Source organism: Lissotriton vulgaris, unplaced genomic scaffold, assembly GCF_964263255.1.
Source record: "Lissotriton vulgaris unplaced genomic scaffold, aLisVul1.2 SCAFFOLD_764, whole genome shotgun sequence".
NCBI classification, from domain to species: Eukaryota; Metazoa; Chordata; class Amphibia; order Caudata; family Salamandridae; genus Lissotriton; species Lissotriton vulgaris.
In genome coordinates, this window is record NW_028241255.1 from 782,978 (window position 1) to 795,538 (window position 12,561).

Below are 12,561 nucleotides of genomic sequence, written 5' to 3' on the forward strand. Positions count from 1 at the left end.
ATTTTTGTCTCCCTTTCTATGTTTTCTCTCCCTCGCTAGTCCCGACGCCCTTCACCACCTTTCTTTATTTTCCTTTATCTCATCTTTCATTCTCTCTCGTTATCTTTCCCTCGTCTCTTTCCTTCCCCTTCCATTTGTGTAATTTCCTCCGGTTTCTTTCGGTCTTGTTTGGTTTTTTTGTTTTTTTGTTTTTTTTAGACACGGATGCAAGAGCAGAATCTACTACAGATTAGACAGGGACTCTTTCACTTGGCTATGATTTCTGTCGCTCGCTTTCCATTTTTTTTCTCCCATGCAATACAATTTGAGAATGCTTTTTTTGACCATGCCTGAGCATTTAAAATTCACAAATAAGGTTATACTTCACATCCGATTTTAACACCCCTTTTATGGTGCTTCAAACTGGAAGGTATTTCACCTCTTCCTGCCTCCCTTGAGTTCTTATCAAAAAGTAGACTGCTTTGGATTTACGAAAGTGAAGGTTGGTGTCCCCGTTCTGCTTGTACTCAGACAGGATGTTGAGACGCCTTCCGGGATGCCTGGCTTCTTACCTTTTCTCTCACTCTCTCTATCATTCAACAACACTGGTTCAAATATGTTCTCTCAATGTTTCAAGATTTATTACAAATGTCACAAAAAGATGTTAATATTTCACTTCTGTTCTTGGATTTTCATCACAATAAAATACGCTGAACATAATCTTCCCAAAAGTTATTTACAAAAGTGTACACTATTGCCATTATAAATTACAATAACTTTTATTTAAGTATTCATTATTAAAATAAAAGCCATTGTTATTTGTAATATTAATACATCTAAGTCATGTAAGTACAACACATATTGCATTAGAAATGGTATAGGTGTCACGTTTGCAAAAGTTTACACTATTGGCATTGTAAATGACAAAGCTATTAATTTATCTATTTTCAAAACCAACACATAAATAAAATATGTCATTTACAATACCTCAAACTTGCCTAATGCCAGACCTATTGCATTGCAAATGCTTGTTTGATTTGGTGTTTAAAATGGGGTAGTATATAGTGCTCCACCCCTTCAGAATAGCTCTATTCCCCCCCCAAAGACCATTTTCTGGGTAAGAGTAAACGCTGTTTGGTTCGGCCGGGCCCTGCGCTCAGACCTACACAACTGTGTGGTTGTAAATTGAGACATGAATCCTCTGTTCTAAATCTTCTTCTCTTTGGATTTTTCCCAAGGGGCCCAGGGTGGCTCAGTAGCCCGAGCTCTAATCAGTGATGGCACCTTTGCTGTGAGGGCTGTGACTCGAGACCCCAATAAGAGTGCATCCCAGGAGCTGAAGAAACTTGGTGCTGAGCTATTCAAAGGAGACCTGGATCACATCGAGACTTTAAAGCATGCCCTGACTGGTGCCTATGGAGCCTTCTTTGTTACCAACTACTGGGAGCATTGCAGTAAAGAGAAGGAGGTTGCACAGGTGAGACCTACCACTCTTATCAGGGGTGAGTGCATGGAGCTGCCCAGCCATCGGGGGTAGCCCTCTCCCTCTCCCTCAACCCCACCTTGTTATGGGCTGGGCATGGAAGCACTGTACATAGCAGAGAGCATCTAATATTGGATTGATGTCAGATTTTGTGACAAACCATGAATCCTACATGGTAGGATCTTGAGTTTCAACACCTGTATTTGCTAAATAGATCCTGGTTTTGGTGTTTGTCTTATAGGGTAAGGCTCTGGCTGACCTGTCCAAGGACACCGGCTTAAAACACGTGGTGTTCAGTGGTCTGGAAAATGTGAAGAAGCTGACGGAAGGCAAGCTGGAGGTACAACACTTTGACGGCAAGGGTGAGGTGGAAGAGTATTTCAGAGACATCAACTTCCCTATGACCAGCATCCGGTTGCCTTGTTATTTCGACAACTTTCTTACCTTCTTCCGACCTCAGAAGGCCCCAGATGGCGATGGCTACTTGCTTGGTAAGAGGAGGAGTGTGGTTATGTTAATTCAAGCTGTGTAGCTGGTTGTGTCGTAGGTGTTGACCTTGCTTCTGGAAAACCATATACAAAATGCTTTTATGTAATTTATGTATTCCAAATGAAACAGCGAATCACTCGAATTGCTTTAATTGTTATGTTTATTTGTATCCTGTCAAGAAAAACAATAAAAATATATTTTAAACAAAACATTGTATCAAAAATGAAAGCATATCAGTGCCCATCATTGGCTTTATTCACAGTGAGCCAGATTACTTTGGGTATATCAACTTTCAAATGCTAAATGCCTAATATAAACCCATGACCTCCAGAGATTTTATTGCTACCATAGCTGTCAGGCTTAGTTTATTTTGTGTCCCATCCTGTTTTTTTAGCTGTACCAATGGGAGACATTCCAATGGATGGGCTAGCTGTAGATGATCTTGGTCCTGTAGTAGTCGGTGTCCTGAAGGCCCCAGAACAGTTCATTGGGAGGGACATCGGACTCAGCTCGGAGAAACTGACTACTGAACAGTATGCAGCCATCATGACTAAATTCACCGGGAAGAAAATCAAGGATGCTAAGGTGAGACTTGCACCTTTTTCCATTGTTCATAACTTCCCTAGCAACACTTGTTTGTACTTTTTCATTTATGTATACAGCAAGGGGCTTGCAGCCCACCCATTGCATAACATATGTTTGCTTCATTGTCACTTTCATTTGCTTGCTTCTGATTGGCCATCACATGCTGGCTTCCATTCCTTTTTTTTTTCGGTTGGAGCATAGACCAAGTACTGATTGCTTCAGCTTGATTGCTGTCCTTCCGCATATCACGCTTTGATTGAGGCACTACTTTATTTGTATTCCACTTTCTTGTTATCCTTGAAGAACAGTCACAATTTGCAGCTATGTTTTACTATGCTACACACACTTCAGAGAAGCCCTTTTCTCCTTTGAACTGGATGTTTATCGTGGCAAAAGATGTTATCTGCTTCCAAAAGTATTATTATTAATGCATCAACATGGGTGCAATTGCTTTCTTTTGGTAGGATTTTTTGCCAGATGTCGTCTATTTAAAAAAAATTTAATGCATGGGGAGAATAGCCGATTTGCTCAGGATCATAGCGGTGTTCTGCCAGACTTAGCAAGCATTGGTATAGTCCATGGGTATCACCATTGAGATTATTGGCCCTGCCATTGTCCTTTGATGCATCCAGCACTAATGCACTTTAAAAAACCTCATTATTACTGTCTGTGTCATAGCACTTTTAAAAATAGTTTTTAGCCACACTGCAAAGCATCCACGCTGCTGCACAGCATGGCTACAAAACTTTGCCAAAAGCCAATTGCGCTCGTTTGCAAGACCTGTTGGATTTGCCAATGTTTAAGTGTGGTGCTTTCTGGATCTGCTGCTGCTTGCCCCGGTCTACCCCGCTTCCCCCACCTCAACTAGGTTTTGAGTCTGTCTAGATCTGCATCTGTCATTGAATTTGCACACATTTTTGACCATATGTGATTACCATTCTGTTTCTTGGTTTTGAGCTCTCTGGTTTGCATTCTTGGAATACTAGGTTTGGTGGCTCATTTGCAACTCCTGTTTACTACGTCACTGTTTTTTACATTAAATTGCTTGTAGTACAAGTGTTAGTTGCTACTTAACCGTTGAGTATACTATTGGGCAAGAGGCTACAGCCTAGTTTTTGTTACAACCTTTTATAGTTTTACTTTTAATTGTTTGCATGTTTTGATGAGCGATTCCCAAGGGTGTTGTTTTTCTTCACACAAGGTAGATTTATGATTGTCTAATCCACCTGTAAAATGCGCAGCACTTCAAAGTCTAACTCACTCTTTATGTAGAGGGTTCTTTTAATTTTCCTTGGAAGTTCAGCAGTGCACTCAAGCCTTATTACCATCTGTGGTTAATGCTGTATTATGCGGCTCCCCAAGGGGTACACACCGGTCTGTGAATGCGCGAGCCGCCACCGGTCTGTGAATGCGCGAGCCGCCACCGGTCTGTGAATGCGCGAGCCGCCACCGGTCTGTGAATGCGCGAGCCGCCACCACGCTCCTGTCCTCCCTCATCTCTTCCAAGGCGCGCTCCAGGCCGACTTGTTTTTGTAAGCATTGGCTGAGCGCACACACAACTCCCGCTTCTCCTGACCTCGCGCGCAGCCAATGCTTGTTTCAAATGTTGACATGTATGCGTAATTGCTATATTATACACTCTGTGTAGGCCTGGATCAGTGACCGGCCTCAGTGCCGTGTTTGCCTGCCGCCTGCAGTGTTGGATTGTGTTTGCGCTCTTCGTTTTCATTGTCTCTCTTAATGGCTCCGTGACAATCACCTGGAAATTCATGGCGACCGGAAGGTAAACAAGCTACTTGTGCCAGGGAGTGTGTGTAAGGCCCATATAAAAGGCGATCGTATAATCATCCGATCCCTAAACTCGTCCATCGAGGAATGCTGCACTGCAATTCCAAAACAGAGACCCCTTAAAAGGGGACCCCCTTTCCCAGACCCGCGTTCCGATCTATTACAAACTCTTGGCGCTGCATCCAATCATCCTAATCGTAACCTCCACGACCTCAGCCAAACTAAGCCCTGGCCGCGGCAGCTCACTCCGTGTCTAGCATCTGCCCTCTGTTATTCAGGGATCGCTGCCCTTTGCCTTCTCCAGTGCCATGTTTCAAATGCCACGGCGCCCGCGATTCTTCATTATCCCTCCCTGAGGTCACCTGCGGGTTAGAATCACCCTTGTAACCAAGAGCTAGCGGCAAGACAACATGTAGAATCAGTTTATTGTAGAGCCGATTACCGAGCCTCACGTGCAACCTATCAACCTCAGTTATAAGAATGAATGTATGTGGCACAAAACTGGTCTCAATGGCTGGCAAGGCAGAGAAGCCACTGTACTATTCTTGAAACTGTCTCCCTGTTGAAATGTGGAGTCCTGGAATGTTACTGCAGCCCATGAGGCGCTCCAGAGGATTAGATCTGTAAACCTGGGAATAGTCTCTCTGAAGTAAAGTAAGTGGGCATGCACTAAATGTCCTTGCCAGTGTAGCGAGATGGGTCTTCTGTTAGTACATGTCGCATGCTCCATTCCTCGTACTTTATTTTATTTATTAAATTTATATAGCGCAACAGCTACCCGTAAGGGTTTCCCGGCGCTGAAAGACAATTGCAGCAATCCAAGGGGAAAATTATTGGACAAAAAGCCAGGTCTTTACGGCTCTACGGAAGAGAATGACAGTTCTCCATCAGCAAGTCCAAGGGAAGAGAATTCCAGAGTTTGGGTCCTAAGGTAGCGAAAGAGCGACCGCCCATTCTCGAGAGTCTGAACTTAGGAATACAAAAAAGGTGTTGGGAAGAAGAACAAAGTGAACGAGCAGGAACATAAGGTTTAACGGGGGACTGAAGATCGGAGGGGATGACTCAAATCTTGATCTTGTGCATGAAGCACAGTGCCTTGAATTTTACCCGGTTGTCCAGATTGAGCCAGTGAAGCTCCTTGAGACGGTCAGTGATATGATTACGTTTTCGACAACCACAGAGAAGCCGTGCAGCAGCATTTTGAACCAATTGGAGACGGCGCATGACCGCCCTGGTAGACCCCAGGTAGAGCACGTTCCCGTAGTCTAGTCTGGAGGTCACCAACTCCTTGAGACGGTCAGTGATATGATTACGTTTTTGACAACCACAGAGAAGCCGTGCAGCAGCATTTTGAACCAATTGGAGACGGCGCATGACCGCACTGGTAGACCCCAGGTAGAGCACGTTCCCGTAGTCTAGTCTGGAGGTCACCAACTCCTTGAGACGGTCAGTGATATGATTACGTTTTTGACAACCACAGAGAAGCCGTGCAGCAGCATTTTGAACCAATTGGAGACGGCGCATGACCGCCCTGGTAGACCCCAGGTAGAGCACGTTCCCGTAGTCTAGTCTGGAGGTCACCAAGGCCGTCATTACAGATGTCTGGGTGTTAGAAGGCAAATCCAAAAGGTTTTTCTCAACCACCTTAGGATGGTAAAACAGGTGGCTGCAACTTTGTTAGCCTGATCTTTCATAGATAGATCCTTATCAATAATGACCCCGAGAATACGTAGTCGTTCAGACTTTATTAATTCCAAATAGCTGTTTGAAGCATATTTGTATTGACCCCCTTTAGTGCATACATCCGCTGGCCTTGCTCACATCGGTTTCCAAGGTGGCAGGATGGAAGTGCAGTGATCTGTAAGCCATCAGTTTGAGGTCCGGCAAGACTGATTCCGGGGTCGCTAAACTCAGTAGCATTAAAGTTAGTATTAGTAGCAACCGTCATTTAAAGTGCCGTAAACTGCAGAAGTGCGGTATTAGGCGCTGTATAAAACATGTATGAATCGTCAATTGTGTAAATGCTGGCTGCGATTACCTTCTAGTAAGGAGTTAAATCCTACATTTGAAATAATATAAATAATTAAACCTGTATTGAAGGTGGTCGTTTAAACAAAGATCCGTTTGACCTCTCTCCGTCATACCAACAAAGCTACAAACGCTGCTACAAGCAATCTCCTGAATTTCACCTGCCGTGCCGTCTGATCTGAATTGGATTGCAGTAGCACATCTTTGCATCTCCTGTAGTGAAAAGTTGGGGTTTCCAGGGGTCTGTTCAAGTGATGCATAATAATAATGCACAGCTGAAAGAGAAACTGCGGTAATACCTTAAGAGCATAGCCTATCTGAACTGGCAGTGCACTTAGGCAACCGTTTTCTTCTGTTCCAGAGCCCACATTAGTTCTGCTTCAGAGTTAATCTCAGCCCTACAGTGACTTTTTTTAATGTCTTGCAGTTTGCAGATTTTTTTTTAATTCTTTTTATTAAGAAAAGAACAAACAATAGCATCAGGTGAGCAACATATAACATCATTGCAAGGTTAGAATTGTCATTCATACAGAATCATAACTTACAATATGCAACATTTTTGGGGATCACAGGGATTCCTGTGTTTCAACTTATATTTGTCTCGACGGGGGTGTACACAAATCGCCACGGTGACTATTCCAGGCCCCATAGATCTTCCGCCATTTCGGTCAACCCCATGTCACATAAACAGCCCTCTCCCTAAACATACACCAGTCTAGATCCTGGGCCCACTTGGTATGTTGGGGTGACCGTCTGGCTCCCCACAATTGAGCAATGTTACGCTTTGCCACCATACACCAACGTCACCCACTGTTTCTGATATCCATTCAAATCCGTGGGTTCCAATACATTCAATATACATCTCCGGGCTTCCGGCCGTATTTCCGCTCCCAACACTTCTGTAATCACATCATGTATTTTCATCCAATAATTTTGTATCATCACAGTGCCATAGGATATGCATGAAAGGGCCCAGTTCTCCACAACCTCTCCTACAGTCTCCGCTCGTCGCTCTCCCCATGTGAATCAGTCTAGGCACTGATATATGATCTATGTAAGATCTTAAGTTGTACCAACCTAAGCCTCATCTGAACCACAACCACTATGGGGTAGGAGATAGCCTCCACCCAATCTTCATCATCCAACTCCAATCGGTCCGCTGCCCACTCTGTTCTAATGCTCCCAAGTGGGTCCTCCATATTATTTACAAGCTTCCTATAGATTAGGGAAATGTTTTTTTTCTGAGAGGTGACAGTCAGGCACTCTGTCCTCAAGGGGGGGGGGAGCCTCTGGAAGCTCCGTGCCTCTAGGTATGCGGGCGAGAAGGGCATGCCTGATCTGCTGATACCAAAAGTGTTCATTTTCATGTAGGCTGTATTGTTTTTGGAGAGATTCGAAAGTCTGTACACAGCCCTTTCCCCATACATCTTTAATCTGACTAATTCCGGTAAGGTCCCACTTATCAAACCCCCTAGACTTCCGCAAGCTCCCTAGCCTCTCCGAGCTAAACAGGGGTGTGGCCATTCTCTGTTCCCCATCCCAAACCTCCGGTAGCCACGTACCAGACATGCACCGCATGCGCCGTCTGGCCCGCCAACGTGTATTTTCCCGGTTTGGCATATAAAGCTTTAACAATATCCCCCACCTGGTGCCTGTCCACAGTCCATAGCATAGCCTGGGGGCCATAAATCATGAGATTCACCGCTGCAAAGTGAGAGGCCCAGTAGTATTTCAGTCTGGGAGACCGATGCCCCATCATATCACGGGAGAATCAGCTTGACAAATGCTATGCGGGCCCTGCCATCACAAAGAAGTTGCCGTTGGAGTGTCTCAATCTCCCTGAAGTAAGCAACAGGCACTGGATCCATAGTGTTTTGAAGTATGTATAGGAACCGAGGCAGGGCCATAATCTTGTACACCGCCCTGCCAAGTAATGTCATATAGATAGGCTTTGCCTTTACACTGTGTTAAGTTAGCATGAGCTTTTTAGAAGTTTAAACGCCATTTTACCGCTCTGCTGCTTTTGCACACAGCAAATATTTTTATTAATGCTTTGAGCCTAGTGGAATATTTTGCTACACACAAGAAGGTTTTCCTATAGTATCAGCTTTGCTTAGTATGCTATGTCTGAACAGTGAGTGCTGAGGCCTTCAAGGTTATTTCAACACAGCGGTTGTTCGGTCTGATCAGCGCACGTCTTAGACATTACACATAGGCAGGTGTGGCCAGCTCTGGCTTTTGGCGCGTTTAATAATGTCCTGCGCAGAGCATGCACACGCACTTGATTAACATTCGCATGCAGAGAAGTGGTGTAGATGTGATCCCTTTCTACTAAGACCAGAGGGATGGGGCCGCCCTTCTAAAACCCAAAGAGACCTTCTATAATATACTAGCAAGGGAGGTTAAGACTGAGGTTCTATTTAGACCTTTTCCCTTTAGCATTTTAACATGCTTTCACCCTTTGTATTTTATGGACTAGTAACTATGCTGATAACCTTGGTGCTTATATTATGTTTGCTTGTATTAGCAAAGATACTGCGCTTGAACACTGCATTAGAAATAAATATTTCAAACTTGCACGTGTCCTCATTTACTCCTCGTTCTGGACTGGTATGATAGTATAACGAAAGTGTTCATGTGTTCCACGTGACCTGAGGTGTTCTAAGTTCATGTTCTGGGTTGTCTAATCATTGGTGTGTAAGAACCATTGAGATACTGATTGCTAATTTGGTAGGGGATTTTGGATACGAAGGTGAGTTTTGGCACACCCTACTACACTGAGGTTCCAAGTCTCTATGCACAGTTCTGTGTAGGAGCAGAATCCCTGCGACAGTAATGACGGGGAGAGCCCTCCAACGGAATCCATGCGACAGTAATGACTGGGAGAGCCCTCCAACGTTCCACATATTTTCTGAGCCGACCCAAAGGGGGTTCCAAGTTATTAGCATATCTTGCATACGGGTCTAGTGTTATATACATGCCAAGATACTTAAATCCCACAGTTCGATCTTTATAGGGCATGACCACGGGCGGCACACCCGATATAACAAACATTACCGACTTCATCCAGTTTATTGCAAACCCGGAGTACCTACTAAATGTAGTCAGGACATCCAAGAAATTACTCGGGGATGCCCTGGGGTTAGTGAGATAACAGGATATCGTCCCCATAGAGCTAGATTTTATCTTCCCACTCCGGTGTCCACCGCAAGCCACGTATCGACCGTTCCCATTGGATCCATGCCGCCAGTGGCTCAAACGCCAGTGCGAAAGTAAGAGGGGACAATGGACATCCCTGTCTTGTGCCCCTCCCAAGGGCAAAATCAGCTGATTTACAATTATTTACGATCACACTGGCCAAAGGAGCAACATACAACAATCGAACCCATCCGATAAATTCCGAGCCAAAGCCCATCTTAGTCAAAACCGCAAACAGATGAGCCCATTCAATCCTATCAAATGCCATAGTGGCATCCAAGGACACCAAGACCGCCGGTTCAGTATTTTCCGGGAGCCACCCAAAATCCTGTGGAGTCTCCTCAGGTTCAGGGCTGTTACGACGCGGCATGAAGCCAGATTGATCGGGGTGTATCAGGGTTGTAATGAGCTTGACCAACCTAGTGGCGAGTAACTTCGCCAATATCTTGGGCTCAGCATTGAGGAGTGAGATGGGTCGATATGAGGAAGGGGACGTCCTAGTTTTGCCTGTCTTATGAATAACTACAATATTCGCCACCCGCTGGTCGTATGGGAGTTGTCCCGACTATCCTTTCTAGAAACATGGCACGGATATGCGGAGCTTTTATGGGCATTCAATTTATATAGCTCTATAGGCACTCCAATCGGACCGGTTTCCTTCCCAGACTTTATGCTTCTAATTGCTTGCGCACCTTGATCATCATGATGGATGAGTCTAAATATTTTCGAGTGTCTTCGGAGAGGCTCGGCATAGCTATATCTCGGATCATTTCGCCATTCTCTGTCTCGGTAAAACCATTCGCCGAGGTATATACTTCTTTATAATACTCGTAGAAGGCGTCTGCTACTGCCTGCGGATCCGTGATGCTATCCGATCCCGACCCTTCTAGCTCGGGCACCAAATGAGAGGCCTGCTCTCCACGTTCTAACCAAGCAATTAACTTACCAGCCTTATCCCCATGCTCGTATACTTGACTTTGTATGTCATTGTTATGAGAGACTGCCTTTTCCCTGGAGAGGCCCTTGTATTCATCTTGTTTCAATTTCAACAGATGCAGGTCTCCCTGAGCAGCAGTCTCAGCCACCCATTTCTCAAACTCCACAACTTCTGCCTCTACCCTGGTTACCTCTGCCTGGTGTCTTTTTTTGCCTGCAATCAAGGAGGACCTCACCCCTCAGTACTACTTATATGCCTCCCACAGAGACTGTGCTGAGTTGACTCTGCCCACATTTTCCTGAAAATAGTGTTCCGAAATTTGGCATATCTCCCCTTCTTTGTGGCCGGGTCCTTCAAGTGCCTTGCATTAATCGGAGCCACTCTGCCAACCACTGATTGCCCGATCTCGACCTGTAACCACATCTGGTAATGATCTGAAATACCCCTCCCCAGGTATCTTGCTTCTCTAATTGTGTCTGCCATAGCCCCAGCACCAGTTTGTAGTCTAATCTAGACTTGCTATTATGTGCGGCGGCTATGAGTGAAGTGTCTCTGGGTCGGGTTACGCACTCTCCAGCGATCTACTAACCCCAGTGATTCAAGAAAGTCAGGTAGCCACTTCTGTGATTGCGTATGAAAACGCTCTGGGAACCTATCCACTCCTTCACCAAGCACAGCGTTGAAATCTCCCCCTAGCACCAGGAGACCCATGGGCAGGGTTGGAAAGACCGCACTCAAAACTTTAAAAGTATTGGATTGAAGGCCCAGTGGTAAATATATGGATAGGAAGGTAACCGTCCCACCTGCCCCAAGACTCCCACATATCTGCCTCTCTGGTCCGACCATGTAGCCATTAGATCGAACTGGGAAGGAATTTTTAATGAGGATGCCAACTTCCCTAGACCCGGATGTAAACCTAGAATGTGCTACTAGTTTATATCCCCCCACTATGGAGGGCCATGCACCAATTCCCAACAAGATGTGTCTCCTGTAATAGTGCAACTTCCGGGGAGTGTCTTCTAATTAGCTGATTCACCATCCCTCTCTTGAGCTTGTCACCCAGACCATTGACATTCCAGCTCAACTCTTATCCCCGATCCCTGATTAGTACGAAACATTTACCCCACACCGCTAGCATTGAATAGCAAAACTGTCACCTGATGCGAAAGAAATTCGTACACATAAGAAAAAGAGAAACACCAAGCACCCCACAACTCTAAACCCCCCCCCCCCCCCACCCTACACCCATGCATATAGCTAACGCTCATCCCCAACTAGCAGTGTGCCTGGCACCCCCAATCTACTCTACAATTAAATAAAAGTAGCAAACTGAGGAGGGCCCTCGGACAGACCTGCCACCCCACCCCCTCCCCTGACCCACCATCGCTACCCCTGTGTTGATCAACCCACCAAGATATCTTTCAGAACTCAGCAAGTCTGGATCAGTTACATACCCGCCCCAACCCTCACAACAACTTACTACAATTGAAGCCCATTCAGTCCCCATTATGTACTAAATCATTGTCCATCCGCCTCTTCTCGGTCTTGACTCAGGCATGTGGGTACTGTCTAACCAATCCGCTACCACCTCAGGATTGTGAAAAAAACAGGCTTTCCCGTTAAGTTCCACCTGGAGGCGGTCTGGAAACATGATAGCATATTTTATACCCTTGTCTCTCAATTTCCTTTTCACTGACAAAAAGCCTTGACGTTGCTTTTGTACCGTTTGGGTAAAATCTGGGAAGGAGTCTCATTTTCAAATCTCAGTGGAACCCCAGCTCGAGCTGCCTGGAGGATCACATCTGTCCCGAAAGTTCAGAACCCTTGTAATTATAGGACGGGGGGCGCCCCTGGTCTAGGCCTACCTCCCAGGACTGTGGGCACGTTCAATTGTGAAGTAATTACTGAGACCTTAAGGTTTGAGGTGTTTGGCCTTCTGACTACTCTGGCACCCCCAGTATACGAATGTTGTTGCGCCGTGCCCTTCCTTCATAATCATCCAGTTTGAGATCGGTAAGAACTCTTGAGGCCTTAAGATCACGCACCTCTTGCTGCAACAGGTTCACATCGTCTA

General features: G+C 45.4%; 1 protein-coding gene across 2 annotated transcripts in view; it reads left to right on the forward strand.

Annotated features, from left to right (window-relative positions):
* LOC147672005 (nmrA-like family domain-containing protein 1) overlaps positions 1-12,561 on the forward strand; it is a 66,347-nt gene that overhangs the window by 25,443 nt on the left and 28,343 nt on the right. For both annotated transcript variants that reach the window (XM_086948063.1, XM_086948064.1), the window contains exons 2-4: positions 1,218-1,456; positions 1,704-1,953; positions 2,346-2,536. In XM_086948063.1, coding sequence (XP_086804189.1) covers positions 1,218-1,456; positions 1,704-1,953; positions 2,346-2,536 — 680 coding nt within the window. The remainder of the gene's footprint in view (positions 1-1,217; positions 1,457-1,703; positions 1,954-2,345; positions 2,537-12,561) is intronic.